Source organism: Syngnathus typhle, linkage group LG19, assembly GCF_033458585.1.
Source record: "Syngnathus typhle isolate RoL2023-S1 ecotype Sweden linkage group LG19, RoL_Styp_1.0, whole genome shotgun sequence".
NCBI classification, from domain to species: domain Eukaryota; kingdom Metazoa; phylum Chordata; class Actinopteri; order Syngnathiformes; family Syngnathidae; genus Syngnathus; species Syngnathus typhle.
The window spans coordinates 2,745,171-2,768,448 of NC_083756.1; the positions used below are offsets into that span (position 1 = coordinate 2,745,171).

Genomic DNA, 23,278 nt, shown 5'->3' on the forward strand with positions numbered 1-23,278 from the left:
CACTTGAGAGGAGGGGCAACCAAAGTGAACTCAACAATGTCCCTATGTCTGACTGTGGAACTAATTGCAGGTTCGATCATGACAGTAAATTACCTGTTGCGGTTGATACCTTCCGTTCAAAATGAACGACCATTGTCAGGTGGAGAAAGAATGACCTTTATTTGAGCAAGAATACGGGAGGCAATGGAGGGCACTTCAATAAATAAAAGTAGCTCTTTTCAGGAGGTATGATGCTGAAAATGTACTGCACACGGCTATACAAAATGGCACCTTCTAGGTACCCAGAGCTTCCTTGTTGAATAAATAGAAGCACTGGTGCTCGTGTGTCTTGTCCATGAAATGAGGTTACTTTGTCATCCAATCCGACCGATAAAATTAAATCTAAAAATGACTAGACAAAAGCAGTTGAGAGTTTTAAATAACTCAGCGTTCTGGGTTGATACAGTATGTACGGTGCCGCCTCGCTGAGGACTGCACAGTACAGGGAAGTGGGGGGTGTCTTAGTGGTCCAGCGGTTTTCCCTCCAGAACCAGTTGGATCTCTTTGGCGTCCAAAGTCTCGTACCTGAGGAGGGCGTTGGCGAGCTTCTCGTGCTCTTTTTTGTACTTCTCGAGGAGGATCTTGGCCCGCTCGTACGAGTCCTGCAAATGCCATTGTTTTAAGGCGGTTCAGACAAACATGAGAGAAATGAATAAAAGAAAGACAAGTCTTTCCTCAGAGAACAAGCTGTTATTTTCCTGCACGTTAAGTGTCAATATTTTGGAAACACTGTGTACTATCCAGTGAGCTACTTGTGTGAAATTTCCACCGCTTTAATCAGAAATTGGGAGCACAACAGACCTTCAAGAGTATCCTGATTTCCTGTTCGATGGCGGCTTGCGTCTCAGGACTTTGTTTGGACACGTCGCCGTAGGTCATGACTCCGAGCTATAGGAAACAAATGAGCAGGCGTGTGACATCTTCATCCACTGAATAGCCTCCTTAAGAAAATGCACACTGACGAATTGACCTTGTCACTCATGCCGAACCTGGTCACCATCAAATTAGCAATTTTGGTTGCCCCGTCAAAGTCGCTGGATGCACCTAAAATGGAGGATTCCAATGAGGTGCGGATTGAGTGGACAGCAGGAGGGCGCACAAAGCAAGTGCACGAGTATCCCTCACCTGTGGTGATGAAGTCATCGCCGAAGATGAGCTCCTCTGCCACTCGCCCACCCATGCTGACGTCCATCTGGGCTAGCAACTGCGCCCTGGTCTCGCTCCAGCGGTCGTTTTCTGGGAGCAGCGACACCTAGAAGACAACCACACAATAAAAATAAAACCAAAACGGTGGAACTATAGTAGCACTTTCTTTGGCCTGGGAGTGGTCAAAATATTTTGTGATTGTTTGTGTTGAAAATGTTTTTGTATTGCATGCTTTTATTTTGAAGGTCTGATTTCAAATTTAAAACTCATTGCAAATGGAATCATATGAAAGGTTGGGCAGAACAAAAACAGAGGTTCCCCTGTATCTGTTTTTTTTTTACTGACGTGTCCGAGCGTGGGTCCGCGTGGCATGATGGTGGCCTTATTGATGGGCATGGCGTCCTTGGTGTAGTATGCCACGATGGCGTGGCCCGACTCGTGATAGGCCGTGATGGTCTTGTTCTTCTTGTCAATCACCACGCTCCTCCTCTCAGGGCCTACAATGAACAATTGGGTCCATTGTTTAAGACACCCACCCATTTCCTCCCTACCTTGCGCTTCACTTCCTCACTCGCTCACCCATGAGAATCTTGTCCTTGGCGAATTCCAGGTCCTTCATGCCGACCATCTCTTTCCCATCCATCGCCGCCTTCAAGGCTGCCTGGTTGACCAGGTTTTCCAGCTCGGCTCCCGTGAAGCCCACCGTGCCTCTGGCGATAATTTCAGGCTCCACCTCTGTAACATAACAAAGAGCACTGTTACTAAAGAGGACAACAGCTACCCTTTATGTGTATTTTTTTTAAAGCGACTATAAGTGTTATATACAGTAAATGCTATAAATGTAAATTGTAGCCGAGTTAGTTTTCTTTTTCTTCTTCTTCTTTTTTTTTTTTTAAAGTACTCACGTTTTTGTTTTATTTCATGAATGATAACATTTCTTCAACTTTACTTTTAGTTATTTTGTTAGTTTGAGTTAATTGTCATAACTGTGCTAGTGACAGACTACCTGAGTCCACTTTGATCTTGTTCAGGTACCAGTCGAGGATCTCAGTCCGTCCCTTGATGTCGGGTCGAGGGACCGTCACCTGCATGTCGAACCTGCCCGGTCGCACCAGAGCGCTAATGGCGAGGAGATGATTATTGATCAAGCAGAAGAATGACATTTGGAAATGAAAGTTCTAAAACTGCAAACGTACTTATCCAGGGCTTCTGCAAAGTTGGTAGCACCGATGACGATGACGCCCTCATTTGGTTTAAACCTGTCAAAAAACAACCCAACATGATACACTGAACTTCATTGGAAACCTTTGATAACCTATGTCCAAATATGATCAAATATCCTCTTCCAAATAAAATATCCTAGGGGTGATGACCACAGAAGAACTGACTGACCCGTCCATTTCGGCCAACAGCTGGTTGATGGTTTGTCTGGAGTACGGATGCATGGGAGACTCGATCCTCTTTCCTCCGACGCTGTCCAGCTCGTCAATGAAAATGACGCAAGGCGCGTTGGCTTTGGCTTCCTCTGTCGATACAAACAGAGAATGTGACCAAGAAAAACTTGTGTTTGGGATTGGATACACTTGGTTAACATTTACTTAATTTATACTGTCTGGCCCTTTGAGGGCAATCATTACAATCATCATTCAAGCCATTTTTCATGGCTCTGCTTAGTTAAATGAATGAGGGGGTGGGATTTACTAGTAGTACCATCAGCTATTGCTTTGAGATTTGGCCATGCTGGGCTGCATTCACATCAATCAATTGCTTTCCCTGAACCTTACTGAATAGGTTCCTGATGCGGCTGGCACCTACTCCCACAAACATCTCATCAAACTCAGAACCAGAGGCATAGTAGAAAGGCACGTCCGCCTCGCCAGCGACCGCCCGGGCTAGCAGTGTCTTCCCGGTGCCTGGCGGCCCGACCAGGAGGATTCCTGCATGAAAATTGGATTAAAAAAAAACAAAGAGATTGGGCAGAACCGGATAGGAAACTTGGGATACCTTTGGGCAGCTTCCCACCCAAAACTGTGAACTTGTGCGGGTTCCGGAGGAATTCCACAACATCCTGCAGCTCATTCTTTGCCTCTTCCACTCCCTTAACGTGTTCGAATGTCACATTCTTCATTTGGATAGGGTCGATGGCCGAGTCCAGGCCCGATGTGGTGCGGAACCTCACTATGAGAACACAAACCTACTCAGTGTTTTGTAGAATTTATATAGAATGTAACTACGAGGGTTAGGGTATGCGTGCATGTGGCTGTCAGATCATTTTAGAGGACGAAAAGGGACAAACCAGCATCAGAAAAGGAGCCTTTACCCGAGAGAAAGGGGGATCTGGACAGACCATAAATGCCGAGTAGAAGAAGCACCAACAGCACAAATCTGGTTCTCCTCAATGAATCTGCAAACGGAGCAAAGTTGAAACAAAAATATCAGAAAAGAGATTTGCTGGGAAAAGGGAATCAGCATCGTGCCTTGCGTCTTCTGTGTGTAGGCCTGCGATCGCATGAAGCCCTCAGAGAAGCCCAACTTGAAGGTCTCTTCTTGGTTCTGTGGAAGGTTCCTGCTTTTTGTCAGTTGGTCCAACGAATGAGCCTCTGCACCCTTTTCCCTGGTCAAAAACCCCTATAAGGAAACAAAGAAGATATTACTCATGACATTTTGGACTTGCCTTTTCAGTTGGTGTCCTTCAAGGAGATCAAAAAGTCATTTTTGAAATAACCCAAGCAAGGCGTCACACCACACGTAATGTATCAAATGTGAGGAGTGAGGTGGGCTCCCGACCTTAATGAAAGCCGGTGTATAAGGATCGGACTCAGTCGGAACATCGTCACCGGACGCCGTCTTTCTGCTCTTTGGTCTGAGAGTCTTGAAATCTCGACTCTGGATCCACACTGAACAAAGCCCCGAACAAAGCACAACAAATAGCTTTAAAAAAAAAATCGGTGGGTCTGTAATACACTAATGGCGAGATGTTACTAACAGGGTAAAAACTGAAGCTCAGTGCAAACGTCTCGTAGAGGTCTGTGATTTTGCCTGTGGAATACTGGCGAGCCAAAACATCTTCTGTGTGCAAACCCTATGACAAACCAAAACATTTTCATCATAAACTGTATTTTTCTTTTTAAAAGAGAGGCTTACTTCATCAGCACTGAGCAACTAACCGTGCTTGTTGTGAAAGAAGCTGTGTGCCGAAACGTGACTCGTCCTCCATACCGAGGGGACGGCAGGCGGCTCCTCCGAGCCCAGTGTGGGCAGTAACCTGTCCAGTAGCTCGTCCAGGAGACTGCCTCGAATGTCTGACACCCCCAGATCTCGAAGACTTGCGTTGGGCTACAAGAGTGGAAAGAAAAATAATAAAACATGTATCCTTATGAAGCAAACATCATGATCACTTTACAGTCACCAAGGCACATTCAAAATCGTAAACTCACCTCTTTCGCATGTGCAGTGTGTTCTGGGCTGAAGTCTTTGTGCAGGGTCTGCACTGATGCCGTGGCAGTGTTCTTCAGTGAGTGGAGGGCGCCAATGAGCTGGTTGAGAGGCACAATCATCTAATGGAGGGATGGGTGACACGACACATACCACTGTCAATTATATATGGAACTACATTATGTCACGAAGATAATTCTTCAACGTGACTTCACCTTCAAGTGGGCACCTGTTATTTTAACACAGTTTATTCCAAAGTACAAATTTAAATATATAGTTACAAAAGAAAAAAAAAACTTTGCTCAAGCACAGAAATTGAATCAGCACTTCCTTTGGTACTTGTTTTAATATACGTAGTTAATAGTACCATTGGTACAGACCATAAGTACTTTGGTCATGTGTGTATGTATTTACATAACCGTTTCCACGTAACTCCTTGTCCACGAATGGCAGTTGTGTAATCTTAAATTGGCGAACGTTATTTTACTTTATATTAAGGTTCACCATTAACTTGCCCTTTCTCTTAATTTGACAGGTGCAAAAATCACGCTTGATTACGGAATTTGTGACGTAAGCATGTTCCGACGGTGAAACGATCACACGCGTTTATGCTAATATTAGCCAAATATTGGCGATAAAAAAAGGCAGGAAGAACAGCCTTGGCAAGTACACACCACGGTACAGTTAATAAACCAGAAAACACTTCACCAGGCGACCAAAATGATATTACATAAGAGGAATGTTGCTCGTTATGAGCTAACTAGCTAGGCCAACAACAAAAAAACCAGCACCTCGCTTACCTGCTGTGGCTGAAACGACGATAGGGAAAACATTTTGGCTGAATAAAACACAAAAGTGGAACGTAAATGTACGAGGAGAAGCCCTCCGTGTTCTTTTAAAGGAACTTGTAGTCCCAAGACGGTGTTTTTCTTGTAACACAACGACTTTCGGCTGGTTTCCTAACAACGCCGACAGACAACTCCTCTTGACATCCAATGCTGATGAAAAATACTACAAAATGACGTCACTCGAATGCTGAGCGAGAAAAACACATGACAATTTTTATCCCTCGTCTTAATTTGGTTTTTATAAATACAACAGCCTGGGGTGACAAACACAAAGGCAAATCATTATTATACAGATATATGTAATTAAAACGTGACATTATCAGCAGGCGCGGAGGCCACCAGAGGGCAAACATCTTGGGTTGCCAATGTTACAAACAACTTTTTTTCTCATTATTATTATGATTATTATTATGATTATTATTATTATTATGGAAATGTTCGTTATGCCAGCCCGATCACATATGGCACCGACACCGGCGGTATTCAAAAACACAATAATTCCTGTATAATTATGAACAGGCATTTGCTTGCCTACCTCAATATAGAACCGAGGACCCAGGGTGAAGGGTGCTGAATTCAAATTTCAAAACAAACAGCAACTCTTGTCCAACATGCGAATGTTTATTTTAGGCTAGTTGGTGGCTTTTAGAGAGAGGGAGAAAAAACACTAACACGATGGACACGGAGGAAAAGCACAAATCTACTCCCAATTCTAGAGTTGGGTTTATCACGCTACCAAAGATAGAAGATTTCGTCAGTTTGAAACCAATCAGCCGCGGTGCTTTTGGCAAAGTTTATCTTGCACGCAAGAAATGCAATTCCCAGTTATATGCCATTAAGGTGAGTAGATATTTGCTTTACTGTATCGTATCTACTGCATTTACGATTGCTTTACAAAATTGCAATCAACCGCTTGTAGGCCATGAATAAAGCGGACATGGTGGATAAAAACATGACGGCCCAAATGAAGGCGGAAAGAAACGCACTGGCTTTGAGCAAAAGTCCCTTCGTGGTTCACCTGTTTTATTCTCTCCAGACAGCCACCAAAATCTACTTGGTAACTCACCAATCTTGCAAGATCAAAATCACCGAAATTCTTCTGTGATGCCAAATTGACTCTTTTGCCATTGAAGGTGATGGAGTACCTCATTGGAGGAGATGTGAAGTCTCTCCTGAACGTCTGTGGATATTTCGACCAGGACATGGCGGTTAAGTACATCTCTGAGGTTGCCCTTGCTTTGGACTACCTCCACCGCCATGGCATCATCCACAGGTACACACCAGTTGGGATGACATATGTATGGAGTTCAAGGCGACATGGGTGCAAATGCATTGTGTCACTTTTTGCCTTTTTAGGGACCTAAAGCCAGACAACATGCTCATTTCCAACGAGGGTCACATCAAGTTAACTGATTTTGGGCTTTCCAAAGTGAAGCTTGGTAGAGGTAGGTCCAAACAGATTTACAGGGGGCATATGGAATGTTGACCGCTTTATCATTGATTTTTCTTTTTTCCAGAACTGCAACTCACAGATATCCTAAACACACCATCCGTGTCCAAACCCACAAATTACTCTCGCACGCCGGGTCAAGTCATGTCCTTGATCACCTCACTTGGTTTTGTGAGTGTGAATTCCATCCTTTTTTTTTTTTTTCCACGATGGTCTCGTTTGTTGTTGACTTATGATTCCTTCAAGCGCAGAATACCCCGGCAGACCAAAATAAACGCCACAGCAGCACTTCGGCCATGTCCTGTGGCAAAATGATGCGGAAGAATAACTCCCTTGGCTCCCCCTCTGATACGGCAAAGGAGACCATGAGCTCACCGGCGTGCACTGCCTGGAGGAAAGGTGCTGTTCCCACCGTATCTGTTTGGTCCTGATCCACAAGGGAGACCATCCCACTTGATAGCTAGACGGGGAAAAAAACCACCTGATGATTTAAACAAAATTAGAATGTAGTAGCTTGTCTATAAAAGATATTCTTCACAGGGCCGCACAGCTTCATGTTTAGTCCGCACAGCTTGGCCGTCAATCTGACGCCCATGCTGATGAAAACCAGGAAGCGCTTGGAGACCATGAGCGCGGGCAGCACCACTGACACAGAGGGAGGCATCAGCCCACTGTGGGAGTTCGAGGTGAGATAAATGTGATAATAATCCTGAAAATGCGACGAGATCATAAATATTTCTTTTCTGTGCTCTCTAGAAGGAAAATGAGCCAAACCAACCGAAGGCAAGAGGACATTTAGAGTCCCCCGAGAAGAGGGAGGCGAGCGGCAAGCCAGAAACCGGCTCTCGTTCCGCGCCGTCTGCCAAGCGTCCATTTTCCGAGGTGCAAGTAAGCCCGGAAGCTGTAGAGCCCCTCGCCAAGAGCGACAAACGATGCTACCACGTCCCTTGCGAGACCTCCGCCGCTCACACTGGCCTGACCGGAGCCTTCTCCGGGGTGGCGATCGCAATCACCGGCCAGAACAGCGCCGTCGTCCCTAAGCCCTCCAATCCGGTCACCGTGGCCAAGAGCCTTTTTTGCGAAACGAAAGAATCGGCTCTCGAGGACAACTTTGAGAACATGAAGTCGTTAGAAAGCAGCTTCGCGTCGCCGCAAAGCAGGTAATTGTGCATGTTAACAAAAGTCTTAAACACACTTAGCCATTATCCATCTCTCCCTGGCAGCGGGCTTTGCCGGAGTTTGACTCTGGACTTCGACGTCTCGGTGCTGGAGACGTCACTGCCCATTGACAGTCATGCCCCACCGGAACCCGTCGGACCCGCCCAAAGTAGTGCCTTACATTCCCCTGAAAAAGGCGCCGAATTGTCCCTTCAACGGACTCGCTGCTTGTCCTCGTCACCCCGCACCGCGGGTACGCCGGCGTCCCTCGACCGACCCGAGTGCTCCTTCCTGCGGCCGGTGGTGGTGTTCCGGAGCTACTGCAGCTCCATCAACCGCTCCAACGTGTCGCGACTCAGCGTGGGCTCCACTTTGGACGTGTCCTCACCCGATATCTGCCTCACCACACCGGTTCAGAGGAAGATCAGCTCTGGAAGTTCGCTTTATCTGGTGGGCTTGTACATGAATATTTTCTTACCTTACTTTCTTACTAAAATATAGTTATTTTACGTGATTGTGCATCTCCTCCTTGTAGACTCCTCGGACCATGTCCACCTCGCAAACCCCCTTACGGACTCCCAAGAGCGTGCGACGGGGGGCTCAGCCCATGGAGGGGGCACACATTTTCGGGACCCCCGACTATTTGGCTCCGGAGCTGCTTTTGCAAACACCTCACGGTAAGAGCGGATGCAGCTTTCTTTGAAATGGCAGCGGCACAGTGGGTGACCACGGTACGTACCTGTATCGTGTCCAATAGCTTTCACTGATCTCACAGCACTTCTTTGTGAGTTCCAGGGAGGCGTGGATGCGGTAAGGAAAATCACGTTTGCGCACAAGCGTGCTCGCTCGCATGGCCCGCCGCTAATACACTTTGTCTAATTCCGCCCTTTGATTTTTGGCTCGGCTTCAGCAGGTTGCAAATGACCGGGGCCGTTTGGATCTATTAACATGGAGCTCACGCTAATGGCTAAGATGCAAGTTGACGCAATTTCTGCTCACCTGGGGCTGCGTTGTTGTTCAAAGCAGAACTTTTAGCCACTGACGGAAAACACCGTCTAAAGTGAAAATGGACAGCAATTTAGTTTGACTATGGTGACTGTCAGCTGCCTTTTCTTTGGTGTTATTTTTGATATATGACGAGTCAGCCGGGTGAAATTTTAGGATGACTTATCTGAGACGACTTTTCAGATTGCATGGTGGACTGGTGGGCGCTAGGTGTGTGTCTGTTCGAGTTCCTCACCGGCGTGCCGCCCTTCAATGATGAGACGCCGCAACTGGTCTTCAAAAATATTCTCAACAGAGGTGGCTGCAATGTTTGTTTTTTTAAGCCACTTGTTCAAATCAAAATTATTATTTTTTTAAAAACTTTTTTTCAGACATCCCCTGGCCCGAGGGAGACGAAGCGCTGTCGGACGATGCCTGCGACACCATTGAAATCCTCTTAACCATGGATAAGACCAAGCGGGCAGGACTCAAAGGTTTAAAACAACATTGGTTGCTCACACCTCATCCAGATTTTTCCCACGCTCAGATTTTATTTGAACCCCACCCCCCAACAGAACTGAAGCTCCACCCACTGTTCGAGGGCTCCGATTGGGAGAACCTTCACAAGCAACCCATGCCGTTTATCCCGCAGCCTGACGACGAGACGGACACCTCCTACTTTGAGGCCAGGAACAACGCGCAGCACATCGACTTGGCCACTTTCAGTTCCTGTTAGTCGCCATTGTCATTTTAACTGCAATTAAGACAAAAAAAACTTATGTGCAATCACTACTTATGATTTTTATCTCATGAAGTTCTTATATTTATCAGTTTCCCATACGGGTGTCGGTTTAGTTTTTCTGTGGCATTTGTTTAAAGTTTAAAGTAAAGGTAGCACTTGCTGGAGAATGCTAATAATATATACAACACTTCTGTATTTTTGTCTTGTTATTGTAATTTGAAACGCTGCTTCCAAACACAAAGCTGCTGCTTTTATGTCAGAAAGAGAAACGCAAATAAAACAGTTTGTAACATCCCTTCTGCGGCCTTTTTCAAACAAGTCACGTCACTTTTGCATTATGAAACTTTTATTTGAGGCTTGGATTATGACATGCATACACATTCCAGTAGAAACTATCACTTGATTTATTCAGTTATTAAAACATAAATGGCTCTTTGAAGGATTAGCGCTTCTGTAAATCCGGCTAATCTACTCCTTAATACATAACACACTTAAAATATATTTGAACGGGTAAATTGAATGGCTGTCACAAAAAGTCAGTTTGTGTTCAGAGTACAAGGAAATTAGATTTTACTGGGTTGAGTTCATGTTATTCGTATTCATTTGGTCCATTTGCTACAAGGTGTGCACCTAAAAATGTCGAGGCACTTTCTACGTGGAGATCACCAGGATGAACCGAAATGCCGCACGGTTGTTTAGCTGCTAAATGCAATAAATATCAACTTAACACGTAAGGTTGCAACATTTTCAAAGTTGGAAACTTCCTATGGGAATTTTTAGGGACACTTTAAAAGGGACCTTTGTGGTATTTTCAGAAAGGGAGGTTTTGAGTCAAATTTATTTGATAAATGTTTCCTATTTGGAATATTTCCCAAATTCTCCATCTTAAATTACCATGGGAATTTACCAAAGATGGTTTTTTTGCAACCCTATCAACGCAGAATTACAAAGAATGTCACACAGTACAGTCATTCTCAATCTTTCTTCTAAACTACCAAATGGTTACATATTTTGTTTTAGCAGCAATGCTCCGGGTGACTAAAGTGAAAGATTAAAAATCACATCAAGCTCATAACAGAATCTGGCCCGCTTTGTGCAAAGTAAGCCCTAGTTGCTATGGAAACCGCCTTAATAACATCATCATCACATTCTTTAGTATGCACGTTTACTCACAAGACTCTTTTCTCCTTCTTTAGTGCAAAAGCAAACGTAGAAAGCGCTTTAGCCAACCTGCTAAAACGTCACCAGCGAGGATTCTTCTTGGTGGCCGTTTCCTCAATTCTTTCAGTTCAGTCGTCTTCAGGGGGAAAGAAGACAAAAAGAAAATAAATATGGCTGGGAGTTTTGAGTGAAGCAGCAGGTTTAGTCCAACCCGATGATGATGATGATTATTATGATGAAGGAGCAAAGTACCTTCTCCTCCTCTGCACGTAGAGGCCGATGAGCCAGTGCACCACGAAGGGCCACGCGACGGCAAAAGCCAGACTGCTGGGAGAAATGTCAAGAGGCCACCACGCTGGTCTCTACAACATCCGACAATTAGGGGGGGGGGGAATAGTCAGTGCTAGCAAAAAATAAATAATAATAAATCAAATAAAAAATAAAAGTACCGGGCTGTTCTTATTGACTGTTGTGGATGGGTGACAAGGAGACAGGACTGCTGACCGGGCCTGCAAAGAAAAGGACAAATGTTAACCATTCACCGGCGGCCATTAAATCTTGCTGTGACGTGCTTTTCTATTGTATTATTTTGGATAAATGGAAAAAAAACAAATCGGGACCTGCGTGGCGCTGAGGGCCTCCAGCGTGTGGAGCCTCTCCAGGACGCTTTGCATATCCTCCTGCAATTGGGCCAGCGCCGCCACGATCTGCTCATTGAGGCTGGCAGGTGTGTGGCCACGCCGCTCGCCGCCGCCGCCGTTGTCGTCCCCGCCGCCGTTGTCGTCCCCGCCGCTTTCGTGGGTGGGCTTCAGCGCCCTGAGCCCGTGGCTTTGAGACCTGGAGCCTAAAAACCCAAAATCAAAATGACTTTTTTCAAAGCTAATAATTCCTGTTCAGAAACTTACCAACAGCATCTCATAATATCTTTTACCTCTGCCACCTCCGATGACAGAGTTTGCCATTTCCACGTTGAGTCTGGACCTCTGCGTCATGCTCCCGTCGGCCTCTCCGTCCTCGCCGCCGCACCTGATGCCCTGCGGCGCCCCCTGTGGGTCGTTGCTGTCCACAGTCTCCTCCTCCTCCTCCTCCTCCTCCTCCTCCTCCAGGTCTTTCAGAGAGCAATTCTGCTCAGTGCTCTTTATGAATAAGCAAGAATAATATGTGCTTTGTCATGTCACAGTTAGGGTTGTAACAATTCATCGATACATCGATATGCTCTACGATTTGTTGGCATCGATGCTAAACGTAAACATCGATCCATATCGCCCGTTTTTGACCTCGGACATTAGACGCGACTTTATTTTGAAATCTAGTTCATTGTTGCTTGCTTCCTCTTTCCGGGAGCAGTGCGCGGCGTGTTGTGTTGTGAGCAGAGCAGGCAGGGGAGCCGACAACTACGCGGCTCCTGGGCTGGTGCTATGGCTAGTGTCCAAGAAGATGAGGAAATTCGCTCCCCTTTAGGCTTCAAGTCATTCGTTTGGAGGAATATTCATTTTTCTTTACTTACTTATATGAGAAGAAATATAGGAATTTGATGAAGTTCAGTGTTAAAATAAGCACTTTGTATACTACAATACTCTTGTAATTTCCTAAATAAAGAGTTTGCAGTACCTTGTTGATTTTGCCTATGAATTGTTATAAATCAGGATATTGTTCTATATCGATCGTAGAGCACTATATCGTGATGTATCGTGAATGAATTACATCAGGCTTTAAGATATCGGCAAATATCGTATAGTGGTTCTTTGTATCGATATGATATCGTATTGTGACAAAACCCGCGATTTACACCCCTAGTCATAGTTGTACATGTAACATTTCCGCAATGTGTTCTTGCCTCATCCTGTCCAAACTGGTCCACCGAGTCACAATAGACTTCACTGTCCGAGTCACTGGCGAGCTGAGCGGGGCCCGTCACATCTTTGATGGCGTCTGGGAGGGGTGGGAAAGGTCAACACAGAAAGGTCTCAGTCTGCCATCGTTTCATTAAAAGGCTGTCGTGGAGGGTCTGGGCTGGTGTGAAATGCCACACAGAAAAACGCACCGGCACGGTGGCCGTTGAGGAGAGGTTGAGCGTCTGGTACATCCGGAGGTGCGAGCATGCGGTCGCCGTTTGTCAGATGCGTCATGCCGTTGGCCATCTTGCCAGTTTCTACTTTGTGCGCTCTCGGCGACGATTTCCTCTTTGGGTGCGAGCCTGCGAACGAACCTGGTCAGCGAAACAATTTCTCAGGTAGCCTCAATCGGATTACCTTTTTTGACCTCGTCGTCGTCTTCCTGAGAGTCGTCGTCTGATGTTTCTTTATTTTTCTCAGGCGCGGGCTTGGCGGGCCGAGTCTCCAGTGTTCCGTTCAATTCCATGGTCCTGACGATGCTCTTGGCCATGCTCTTTGACGACACGGTGCTCAGAGTCGAGCCGAAACCTGCCGGCCGCACAACGTGCCGTCATCTTAAATGCCGGCGGAACATTTTCTGGCCCCCAATGACGCCACAACACTTTTCCTGTTGGCCATTATTTCCCAAGATTACAGGCTTTATAAGAATTCGACAGCGGAACCTCTGAAGTTCACAAAAAACGTAATAGCGCTATTCAGCCCATGACATTGCTCTCAAAAATGCTTTTTCTTTGCCTTGGAAAATAGGGGGTGGGGACTGATCTCAGAGGTTCCTCTGTGTGCGCGTCAAGCAACTAGAGCACAAAAAGAACCCAAGCTAGGAAGTTTTTGCTGCTACCTAGCACTGGTGGCTAACTGGCGCTAACAGCTATTCGATTCAAAACACAGTCACATGTACTTGCCTTCCAGCTGCCTAGCAAACTGTGTCAAACGGGCTGAGAGTGCATGCGACAGGAGACAGATTGCAAAATAAAAACAATTACGTTGAAAGATTGCAATTCAGTGAATTCCCATGACATCATTCATGTTGGCATTATGATAGGTGACTATGACCAATAAAATGCTTGAAGCAAACACTCTAGCATGTGTTGGGTGTGTCAGTTATGCACAACCTGTGCTGAGGTCTGATATTTGTGTGATCTTTTTCTTCTCGTCTACCACTTCGTAGAAAGGCGCCAAGGTCTGCAGGAGTTCCTCGACCTCGCCTGTCACGGGCATGCCCTCCAAAATCTACACACAAAAATCCATAGTTGAGTTCAACTCGTCAGAAAATGACACCTTGGGGAAGAAAACGTACCAGCTTCATTTCGTCAACGTAGGCTGCCATCGCTTCCTCTTTGGTCATTTCACCCAGAGAGTTCCACGCATTCCTTGATTAGTCAAAGCGCACAATATGAAAGCATTAATTGCATCATTTTTTGCAGAAGCGTTCACATGGAGTGCCTTTGTTTATTTTTCATTTTAGGTCGGCCATGGCCACCAGCACTCCCAAAATAATTCTTATAATTTCCCAACGGTCTCATGCAACTTCCTAAAAAATGTAATGTAATGGCAAGGGAACGTGCAAGTAAGAGCTTGAGTGGCATTTTCAACTCATTTTGAAGCTCTGTGTGGCCTGTGGCCAGCAAGGTTTCAAGTCCACAGGTCGGCAAATCGAGTGAATGAACAACGCATGTCGTCTGAGGGCAGAGAGCAACGTGCTGTACAATGTGTACACTGATTGTTGTTGTCCTACCATTTAGCTTTGCCGATGGCATCCCAGAATCCAGGCCGGGCGATGTTGCACTTGCCCACAGTGGCTTGCTTGTAGTAACTGTAGAACTTGAGCATCATATCATTGGAAGGCTGAAAAGAACCTGAAAAAAAATGTGGTGGACTGTCAATGTGGTTCGCGACGGCGTTGTTTACAAAGTCTGCTTTACAAAGTGGATTAGGCCTTTCTTAATCCAGTGCAATGCAAAGCTATGGCGTCAACGACGTGATCAAACAGTCGACTGGCTAGACTGCCCCGAACGACCTCCTCTAGTTCAGTTGTTGTTTGGCTCACCATCCGGAGGCAAACTCTTGATGACTTTGACAGCGGCGTCGAACCTCAGCTGGGTCAAATGCCTCTGCTCGTCCATAACGGGCGACTGGGCCACTTCCATAGTGACAAGCGCCTTGTAATCCAAAGACATACAATGTTGGTTTTATGTCGTCATGTTTTGCTCTAAACATTCAAAGCCCCACTCAACACTAAGGCAAAGATTGCGTTGTTGCAGTGAGGAAACAACGCACACGAACCTCCTTGGACAAACCGTTAGAAACACCGCTCCTGAATGCAATGTACATATTCTAGAACAATACAAGATTCGAGGAACTAATGTCGTTTACCGTTAAAACTGTGACAGATTAACCGTACGTCAGAAGGGGAGCAGCCCGAAGACTTCGACCAGACGTCATGAAGAAGACAGTGTATAACAGATACAGGTGCACACTGGGAAATGTAGTTGTTCCAGTTTGCTTAAGAGAAGCAATCTCGTTAGATGAGAAACGTTGTCGGGAACAATACAATTCAGGAAATGTCGCCGGAAAAAAAATATGATGACGAACCCCTCCCCCCCCACACACACCTATTATATAGGTAACTGCTCGCAAAGGCAAACGTTTGAGCGGGCTGAGCGACCATCCTACGGTAAAGACTACAATTCCCAGGCTGCTCCTGTGGGCCCGCCACGGACAGTGGGTGCGACCGAACCGTCGCAAGAGGAATCTCGCGAGAGGAATCTCGCCTGGTGGAAAAGTGGGTCATTTCATAACTGAAATGTGAACAAATTCTCCTGTGTGTCTAAATCGTTCGATTAGTGATTATTGATCTTTCTAAAGTCAATTTAATGGAACAATTATTTTAATAGTTATCCCCCCCCCCTCCCCGCTAGAGTCCCTGGGAAGTGAGCGTTTCTGTCAGTGAGGTCACCAAGCAGGAAGAAGAAAAACCGCTTCCGTAATTTCGCCGACGCTACCGAAACTACAAACGCCAACTTCAACAAAAGTTAGCAAGACATTATGGCAGGAAAATTTCACGAACCATCTTCGGGTAGGTTGGCGACATGTCTCCATTTTGACACCCTCGTCGGCTTAAAAAGTTCCGACTAATAAGGCGAACATTATTAGCCCTCCGACTAAACGCCGCGGGTATCGAAGCTTCGTTGACACATCTTAAATTACATTGTCTCGGCTTCTTTTACAGTTATTACTATTATTAATTTGGTTATTTTTACTCCAGCAGGGATAGTTGCTGTCATTTCCGTGTGTCATTCCCTGACCGCCAAAAACACAACAAAGGGAGCTCGAACAGATCATGTTTCGGGCTCCCCCCACGCACAGGTCAAAAGTCATGCGTTAGTTTCATTCAGTCTTAATGATTTATATATATTATAATATTTTAAAGGGCGGATTCGATTCCACCTCCGGCCCTCCCCGTGTGGAGTTTGCATGTTCTCCCCGTGTCCGCGTGGGTTTTCTCCGGGCACTCCGGTTTCCTCACACATCCACAAAAACATGCTTAGTAGGCCGATTGTGCGCTCAAATTGCCCCTAGGTGTGAGTGCGTGTGCCTACTACGCCTACTGCCCGATGACAGCTGGGATAGGCTCCAGCAAGCCCGCGACCGCCGTGGGGATACAGCCGTACAGAAAATGGATGGATAATATTTTAAAGCATAGTGAGTGGTGGCAGGAAATGCTCACTTTTACGTCATTGAAGTCATTTGTCGTATTAAATAGTTTGAATTCCAGTCGACAGCCCTAATTTCGAATTGAAATTGGATGTCATGACAATCGTGGTTATGTAGATATGATTATACGTTTACATACACCTAAAATTCAAGAAAAGTCATAAATGTTATCATAAATTAGTCATACTATGATAACAGGTTATAGAATGTAGCTAGGGATAGTTTAAAATGCAAAATCCACTTTCCCCTGATAATTGGTAGAATAATTTATTAAAAAACATTTGATAGGTGCAGACCTATTGTCCAATTTTCAGATTCATCATCGGTTTAAAGTCCGCTTTCCAGGCGCTGCTGGGTTGGACTGGATTCTCAGTATGGCTTTCTTCCACCGGGGACGGTCCATGGCCATCTCGTCGTTGAGAGTCCTATACTAAGAAAATATTTGGAGCAAAACTTTTTACAGCCGGATGCCCTTCCTTTTTTCCCCCCCAATTCAAGCTTGGTTCTTAATTTTGTGTAAATAAAACAAGTCCGTTCTACCATGTTTCAGTGACGTCGACGGCGTCTGGCGAAAGTAACGGCCCCGAGCAGACACCGTCCCCGATGCGCCTAGTAGTCCTCGGCTGGCGCTGGCCCGGCAAGAGCTTGACGGCCAACACCATCCTGGGCCGCGAGGAGTTCCGGTTGGAGCGCGCCGCCGAGTTTAGCGTAACGCGGCACACGGAAGTGGCGGGCCGCCCAGTGACTGTGGTGGACACACCTGGCTGGTACTCTTCACAGGACACACCGCTTTCCTACAAGAAGGAGATTACCCATGGCGCCACCTTGTGCCCACCGGGCCCGCATGCCTTCCTGCTGGTCATCCCCGTGGGCATGTTCACAGAGGTGGACCGCGCCCGCATTGAGGAGCACGTGGGTCTGTTCGGGGAGCGGGTGTGGCGGCATGTCCTGGTGGTGTTCACCTGGGCAGACATGCTGCGGAACATTTCGCTTGAGCGTTACATCCGCCGCGAGGGCGCCGAGCTGCAACACGTGCTGGACAAGTGCCGGCGGCGCTACGTACTGGTCAACAACTGCGTTTTCCAGGAGCGGAAGCAAGTGGCTCACTTGATGGAGTGCGTGGACCGGATGGTGGCTGAGGAAGGGGGCCACTTCCAGCTTGAGGAGGACTCCCAAGCGATAGATGAGAACCGGAACCCGACCGGGGACGCCGTGCTGCAGCCCAAAGCGGACGACATAGGCACTTTAGCTGAAAAGGCCGGCGCACTTTCCACCGAGTGATGCGCCCGCCTCGCTTTAGGTATAGCTGCACCGTCGCCGACACCCCAACTGCCAGTGAACCGGATAAGATTATAAAATTGGAGAATTGTCGTGCTAAAACAGCTTTTACAAAAAGATATCTTTTAAAAAAACAAAACAAAAAAACCCGATTTATTGCTGCAATATGATTCATTTTCTCTTGAAAATGTATTGGAATACAAAAAAAAAACTGACTTGCTGTGGCGACTCCTGATAGCACAAGTGGAAAGTCTCAACACTACAACTTTATTGCTGAAATTTTTTTTTCTGGAACAAAAAAAACGATACTTCATGAAAAAAATCTAGTCAGTTTCAACAAACAACGTGGTCCTCAAAAACATGCAATTGTCATCATTTGAAACGTTTTCCATTGTAAATAAAGTTTAAACATTCTAACTAATAATATGAGGCAAAAATGGACCAAAAATAATTCTAACTTTTTCCGGGGTCAAAACTTTCAAAGGAGTGATGTGACCTACATCCCCCAGCAGGTGGCGCAACAACTCATGTCACAGGGACGTGTGAGATTGTGCAAGTGTATTTTATGAAGTGTCCTAAATGGCTTTTGCCTCCACTGCGAAAGACGCGTAGCACAAAAAAAAAAATCGTGCAGAACGACTTCACATTTGCCCTGAATGTGTTGCTACTGTTGTTGGTTTTTCTTAAGAACTGACTAGAGATTGCACTGGCTGACAGCTGGAGGTCATCTCTACCCTCAAGTATGGCGTCACTTTATTTATTGATATATTCATTGATTCATTCACCATATTTACTGCACAGCTGTAAACAAAAGGAAAAAAACCAATAAAAATAGTAAGCATATTTGAGGTCAAAATCATCCGTTACATGATTAGATAGTGGGATTAATGAATTAAAATATTTTAATAAAAGTATTTTCGTACGGTTGTGGTTGGCGATAGAGTATTTTTCAGGTATTGACTCCATTGACAGAAAACTAGACAATCAAATCATCGATGTGTAATGCTGTCCCTGCTCCTGTATTTCTGCTGTTTTGTTGTGTTCAATGAGCAGGAATGTCCATTTTAGTGACCAAATTGTCATTTTTCTGCACTTATAAAAGCACTCTGAGCCCTGAATGACTTCTCGCTCTCTCATTTAATCCGGTACAGCACGTTGGATATCGGAATGGCAGTGTTTTTTTTTCCCTCTCCAACCTTCCGCATACATTCCTAACCGCTTTTACGGAGGCCCGGCGACCATTTTGTGTTCAACCTGTTGTCAAGCAAGTCATCCATCAAAAGCAAAAGCCGCCCAAAACGTGTGTCAACAGAAACCGGTCGCTACAATAGAAACTAGAAAAAAAATAAAGGCCCATCCACACAGCTGTGACCACTGTCATATCACATTGCGTTATCGTATTACAATGTTTGCTTTTTAAGCAGCTCTTATCAGGTGACATACCTCATGGCGTAACTTAACAGCCGCATGACGGAGGCGTTTTGGTGCACGCTCAACGTCCTACTAGTGTATTTCGGTGGCACATCCGCCCGCTAATTGCGTGGTGGCAACAGATGCCAAGTCAAACATCCACCAAGAGTGACTCATGCGTCACACATCTCGGGACGTGGTCAACATGGCGGACAAAAGACATGATTCATAACGCGCCGCTGCAGAGTTGCTCATTAGGCGGAACAATGATGCTGGGGAGGGGCCGGGTTGGGGCAGTTTTGCCCGAGTCGTGGCAATTAGCACGCTTCGTATGAGGTCACCTGTTAGCTTAATTCCAAGTGCCAAAAATTGTCATGAAATATATTTTTTTTGATGAATGAACGACATCAATAATTGTTTATACAGTCAATTTGAAGCCCCGCTTTGTGAAACCAAATCGTAAACCCAGAGCCCAACTTTCCATAGAACCGAAAACCAATCCTAAACCCAAGACTGGTGAGTTTGAGCGCATTTCCAGCGAGATGGATGGTTTTGTCAAACAAATGACTGGAAGTCATGGCAACTGGGCGTCACCACGGCGACCACCGCAGTTTGCATTCCCCATATAGATGTCACCTTGACACCCTTGACAGGAATTTGTCCATAGGCAGTGATGGAGGACCGCTCTCAGGTAAGTACGTACATGCACGTTTAAGAAAGGCGTGTCGCACAACACTGACTGCGTGTTTACATACGACGATGGCCGACCCCAATGAAAGAAAGACCAAATGAAAGATAACCTCACTTATTTGTGAGGTCATCCAGACGTCTCACCCTGTGATGATGATGGTGGTGGAGATGAAGGTTATTATTGTCGCTTGATTTCCCGGGAGCATCACGCAGAAGTCATTACGAACGTCCGTCCGCCCACATTTGAGCACGTGGTCAGTAAATGAATGTTTGTCGACCTCACCTGCTTTATGGACCGGAACTATCGCGGGAGACACACTGTCTGGGCGTACACGTGTTTAAATAAACACAGGAGGGCGTGAAAGCTTTTTCCTCTTCCAAACAGAAAACAAATGGGAAGCATAGACAAAAAAAAAAAAGTAATTTGTGTGTGAGGGGCAAACAAGAAAGACAGTTCAGGGGTTGGGCTTGACAACGCTTGGCACCGTCGTCCTCGTGGAGAACATCCAAGTGCTCACATTCCTCCCTTTCTTGTCAGGGACTTCTGGGGTGGCCCGGGGCGTGATGCAAGGAAGTAGGGAGGGGGGGTTAGCGGCAGAAAACCAAACCTCTCTCTCTGTATCCATTCAGACTCGAGAGAGGTGCACCGTCAGACACGTGGGACACATGGGGTTGCCAGTATTGGAAGTTGTCCCCAATTGACATCAAAATGGACGTTGCCTACTTTTTGCTGCTTTTGGCCTTAATGGGAGAGCGCCAGTTGGTCTGCGGAGGTTGTTTGGGTAAATGCTGCAGCGGTCGAGACCAGAGCTGCACCTCCAAGGACTGGAGGATGGATCGCGTCTATGGGACTTGCTACTGCGACCGCGGCTGCGTCGCAACACGGGACTGCTGTTCGGACTACTTTGCCCACTGCCCAGGTGAGCACTGACAGGTGCTTTTGGCACAGTAACGAGATGATAAGATGCACTCATGCTTATCTACTGTGGAAATATCTCACAGAGGTGGAACTGTTTGCCCAGCCGGGGCGAGCGACAAGTATTTGAAGAATGCGACTAAGTCGATCAGTTTAAGAAATTACAGTGTGGCTTGCACTGTTTTTCCTCTTTCATGGTTTTACATTTCTACTTTAAATGGACTATTTTGTTGCTTTCTTTTTTTTATGTCTCTATAAACCATAGTGTCAAACTCAAGGCCCGGGGGCCAGATCAAATCATTTTAGGTGGCCTGCGAAGATAAATTGTGCATCGACTTCACGTGTCAATACTAACATTACAAATTGTCTTCATTTTATAAAAATAGAAAAATTGCTAGAAATTTTTATTAGCATTCATCTTTTTAAAGTATTTAAACAGTTTTTACTAGTCTCTGATTTCAAAAGTAGTTATTCATCAGTTTAGCTTGTACTGTATGAGCCTATAAGACGTTGACAATCATAATGGCCCTGCGAGGGAAACTAGTACAATGCGGCCTGCGACAACAATGAGTTTGACACCCCCGCTATAAGCGATGTCAGTCGGAACAAATCGTCTCTTGTTGGTTTACTGAGAGCTTAGCCGATTACGCCAATGTCCCCAACTCCAGCTCAGGCGTGTTCAGTGAAAGCTTGGAGCTTCTGGAGCGGCTGCGCCGAGCCATGCCGACCCTCCTGGCGCGTGCGGGTGCGACACATAGCCGAGCGACCCGCTAACGGTGGCGAGCCCTGTCCAGCCTTGGAGGAGCGGGCCGGCTGCATGGACTACAGAGACCGCCGGGGAACCCCGTGTGGACTGCACACAGGTGAGCGCAAGTTGTGTTTAAATGGCTTTGAATACGGTCCCAATAATTGAGACCTTTGTTTTCAGGGCCTGCATTTATCACCAGCCTGGAGTTCGGCAAGGCGAGGCCCAAGATGGGCAGCTACGGGAGCCCTTTGGAAGTAGGGTGAGGGACTTTATACTCACCAGATCATTTATAGTCTGCTGCTTAGCACGGGAAACAAACGTCATCTTTACTCAGACCCTAACTCCCTTTCCCTTAGGTTCTGCGTGGAATTCTCTTTGGAGTCACGCTCCCCTCACTGCACATCAGAGAACCGTCCGCATACACGTTGGATGCGCTACTTCACCGCAGGTTTCACGGTGTGTGTGGCGTGCCAGCCGCCCGCCATGCGCAACCACAGCCAAGGTTGCGAAGGAGACGGCCAGGACATGGACAGGTTAGCGTCCATGTCATAATGGTTTGACCTACCGCACAGCAAATCATATGACACATTTGTTTGGGCTGCAGGGATGCTGTGCTGCAGTGGCAGGCGGTGGGCAACGCTCGGTGCAGCGGCACGTGGAGGAGAATCCGCAAAACGCAGCACTGCACTTGTCCACCGCAGCACAGCTTTGTCTTCATCTGACCTAACTTGTATAAAAGGTCCCTCAAAAAGACTCAGTGAATATAAAATATGGCGATAAATGGCCTCCCTGAAGGACTTCAGAAAATGTCTGCCAAAAGGCACAATCTGTAAAATAATATATACTTTTTTGGGAGGGGGATTATTACCTAGTTATTGTATTTTTTTTTTCTTCTCGACCTTTTTATATTTATTTATTCCAATCACGTTTTCACTGTTCTAGATTATTAAACTGGCAACAAAGGAAAGATTTGCACTAAAAAAGAAATCTCACATGTTAGCGCTCTGTATGTATATATTTGCCACATGACGTTAGCTAAACTGATGATTTACAATGCAAAAACAATTTTGATGTGAACAAGAAACGGCACACAAAGTAAATACTGTATTCTAACTCTGCTCTCTAGTGGCACACAATCTTAGTGCATGTTAGTCCACTTTGTGGGTCATCTCCAAAACCCTCCGGCGGTCGTTTAGCATCAAACTCATAATCCTGCCAATTGCTTTTTTCGATAACCCTATCCCCGCACTAGTCTATTGACGTCACAAATAAATACATAAGAAAAGAGGACCACCAATTGAGGCTCATTCTGTTCGTCCAACTCACCCGATCATTTCCTCTCCCGACTGACAAAGTGTCGACATCTGTAAAACAGGAAGACATTGATTTAATTTGTCATTCAATGATAATAAAAACACGTATACAAAAATATTAGTAAAGTCCAATGGCTTCATTGAAGGTATCGTGACTCCTCTGATGTTATTTGTCGTCTTCGTCGGTCTTATTGTTTTATCGTTGTTGTCGCGGGCTTGAATTTACAATTTTGAATTTACAGTGTAGGCTGAGTAATTACAATTGTTCGAATACATTTAATTTTCAAATAAAAATGTTGTGCCTCGTACAAGCAAATATATGATACACATGTGCTTCCGACTCCTACCGCT

The 23,278-nt window shown here is 45.9% G+C and overlaps 5 protein-coding genes across 9 annotated transcripts; 3 read left to right on the top strand and 2 right to left on the bottom strand.

The window, feature by feature from the left end:
* Positions 1 to 132: 132 nt before the first annotated feature.
* Positions 133 to 5,627, bottom strand: LOC133143547 (ATP-dependent zinc metalloprotease YME1L1-like). Of its 2 annotated transcripts, none has more exons than XM_061265524.1 (18): positions 5,421 to 5,627; positions 4,623 to 4,742; positions 4,353 to 4,521; positions 4,172 to 4,267; positions 3,973 to 4,082; positions 3,663 to 3,813; positions 3,482 to 3,589; positions 3,190 to 3,363; positions 2,970 to 3,122; positions 2,578 to 2,710; positions 2,382 to 2,444; positions 2,192 to 2,304; positions 1,765 to 1,920; positions 1,531 to 1,682; positions 1,165 to 1,291; positions 1,010 to 1,083; positions 841 to 927; positions 133 to 641 (listed from the first exon to the last, which is right to left on the bottom strand). In XM_061265524.1, exons 1-18 carry the CDS (start codon positions 5,451 to 5,453, stop codon positions 501 to 503), a joined length of 2,160 nt encoding a protein of 719 aa, XP_061121508.1. In that variant the 5' UTR covers positions 5,454 to 5,627; the 3' UTR covers positions 133 to 500. The 2 variants fall into 2 exon arrangements, with proteins under 2 accessions (XP_061121508.1, XP_061121509.1); XM_061265525.1 differs by having other exon boundaries at positions 3,506 to 3,589; positions 5,421 to 5,626.
* Positions 5,628 to 5,654: 27 nt separating this feature from the next.
* On the top strand, positions 5,655 to 10,096 carry mastl (microtubule associated serine/threonine kinase-like). 3 transcript variants are annotated; one of them, XM_061265521.1, is made up of 14 exons: positions 5,655 to 6,308; positions 6,388 to 6,525; positions 6,602 to 6,741; positions 6,825 to 6,913; positions 6,986 to 7,089; positions 7,170 to 7,317; positions 7,459 to 7,604; positions 7,675 to 8,078; positions 8,142 to 8,526; positions 8,612 to 8,753; positions 8,872 to 8,886; positions 9,265 to 9,378; positions 9,453 to 9,554; positions 9,636 to 10,096. In XM_061265521.1, the coding sequence occupies exons 1-14, from the start codon at positions 6,144 to 6,146 to the stop codon at positions 9,794 to 9,796; spliced, it is 2,253 nt and encodes a 750-aa protein (XP_061121505.1). In that variant the 5' UTR covers positions 5,655 to 6,143; the 3' UTR covers positions 9,797 to 10,096. The 3 variants fall into 3 exon arrangements, with proteins under 3 accessions (XP_061121505.1, XP_061121506.1, XP_061121507.1); XM_061265522.1 differs by lacking the exon at positions 8,872 to 8,886 and having other exon boundaries at positions 7,459 to 7,605; positions 7,673 to 8,078; XM_061265523.1 differs by lacking the exons at positions 9,453 to 9,554; positions 9,636 to 10,096 and having other exon boundaries at positions 7,459 to 7,605; positions 7,673 to 8,078; positions 8,872 to 9,271.
* A 34-nt stretch (positions 10,097 to 10,130) lies between these two features.
* acbd5a (acyl-CoA binding domain containing 5a) lies at positions 10,131 to 15,394 on the bottom strand. 2 transcript variants are annotated; one of them, XM_061265526.1, is made up of 13 exons: positions 15,142 to 15,392; positions 14,906 to 15,017; positions 14,594 to 14,714; positions 14,156 to 14,228; positions 13,971 to 14,088; positions 13,216 to 13,386; positions 13,008 to 13,160; positions 12,801 to 12,895; positions 11,895 to 12,099; positions 11,584 to 11,807; positions 11,413 to 11,472; positions 11,216 to 11,325; positions 10,131 to 11,099 (listed from the first exon to the last, which is right to left on the bottom strand). In XM_061265526.1, the coding sequence occupies exons 1-13, from the start codon at positions 15,187 to 15,189 to the stop codon at positions 11,087 to 11,089; spliced, it is 1,503 nt and encodes a 500-aa protein (XP_061121510.1). In that variant the 5' UTR covers positions 15,190 to 15,392; the 3' UTR covers positions 10,131 to 11,086. The 2 variants fall into 2 exon arrangements, with proteins under 2 accessions (XP_061121510.1, XP_061121511.1); XM_061265527.1 differs by lacking the exon at positions 14,906 to 15,017 and having other exon boundaries at positions 15,232 to 15,394.
* Positions 15,395 to 15,773: 379 nt separating this feature from the next.
* On the top strand, positions 15,774 to 18,968 carry LOC133143586 (GTPase IMAP family member 9-like). The gene is made up of 2 exons (XM_061265617.1): positions 15,774 to 15,934; positions 17,123 to 18,968. The coding sequence occupies exons 1-2, from the start codon at positions 15,904 to 15,906 to the stop codon at positions 17,851 to 17,853; spliced, it is 762 nt and encodes a 253-aa protein (XP_061121601.1). The 5' UTR covers positions 15,774 to 15,903; the 3' UTR covers positions 17,854 to 18,968.
* Positions 18,969 to 20,318: 1,350 nt separating this feature from the next.
* On the top strand, positions 20,319 to 23,045 carry LOC133143585 (somatomedin-B and thrombospondin type-1 domain-containing protein). Its single transcript, XM_061265615.1, has 5 exons — positions 20,319 to 20,870; positions 21,535 to 21,729; positions 21,795 to 21,873; positions 21,971 to 22,147; positions 22,219 to 23,045. Exons 1-5 carry the CDS (start codon positions 20,660 to 20,662, stop codon positions 22,334 to 22,336), a joined length of 780 nt encoding a protein of 259 aa, XP_061121599.1. The 5' UTR covers positions 20,319 to 20,659; the 3' UTR covers positions 22,337 to 23,045.
* The last annotated feature ends 233 nt before the right edge of the window (positions 23,046 to 23,278 follow it).

Excerpts from the sequence above, each read along its gene's own strand:
- LOC133143547 (XM_061265524.1), bottom strand. The coding sequence starts at position 5,453 with ATGTTTTCCCTATCGTCGTTTCAGCCACAGCAG. Across the intron at positions 1,921-2,191 it reads CAAGATCAAAGTGGACTCAG|AGGTGGAGCCTGAAATTATC; the intron begins GTAGTCTGTCAC and ends GTTATGTTACAG. Across the intron at positions 928-1,009 it reads GGTTCGGCATGAGTGACAAG|CTCGGAGTCATGACCTACGG; the intron begins GTCAATTCGTCA and ends TGTTTCCTATAG.
- mastl (XM_061265521.1), top strand. The coding sequence starts at position 6,144 with ATGGACACGGAGGAAAAGCACAAATCTACTCCCAATTCTAGAGTTGGG. Across the intron at positions 6,526-6,601 it reads CAGCCACCAAAATCTACTTG|GTGATGGAGTACCTCATTGG; the intron begins GTAACTCACCAA and ends TTGCCATTGAAG. Across the intron at positions 7,605-7,674 it reads GCCCACTGTGGGAGTTCGAG|AAGGAAAATGAGCCAAACCA; the intron begins GTGAGATAAATG and ends TGTGCTCTCTAG.
- acbd5a (XM_061265526.1), bottom strand. The coding sequence starts at position 15,189 with ATGTACATTGCATTCAGGAGCGGTGTTTCTAACGGTTTGTCCAAGGAG. Across the intron at positions 15,018-15,141 it reads CTAACGGTTTGTCCAAGGAG|GCGCTTGTCACTATGGAAGT; the intron begins GTTCGTGTGCGT and ends TTGGATTACAAG. Across the intron at positions 13,387-13,970 it reads AATATCAGACCTCAGCACAG|GTTTCGGCTCGACTCTGAGC; the intron begins GTTGTGCATAAC and ends TGCGGCCGGCAG.
- LOC133143586 (XM_061265617.1), top strand. The coding sequence starts at position 15,904 with ATGGCAGGAAAATTTCACGAACCATCTTCGG. Across the intron at positions 15,935-17,122 it reads ATTTCACGAACCATCTTCGG|TGACGTCGACGGCGTCTGGC; the intron begins GTAGGTTGGCGA and ends ACCATGTTTCAG.
- LOC133143585 (XM_061265615.1), top strand. The coding sequence starts at position 20,660 with ATGGACGTTGCCTACTTTTTGCTGCTTTTGGCCTTAATGGGAGAGCGC. Across the intron at positions 20,871-21,534 it reads CTACTTTGCCCACTGCCCAG|CTCAGGCGTGTTCAGTGAAA; the intron begins GTGAGCACTGAC and ends CCCCAACTCCAG. Across the intron at positions 21,730-21,794 it reads CCCGTGTGGACTGCACACAG|GGCCTGCATTTATCACCAGC; the intron begins GTGAGCGCAAGT and ends CTTTGTTTTCAG.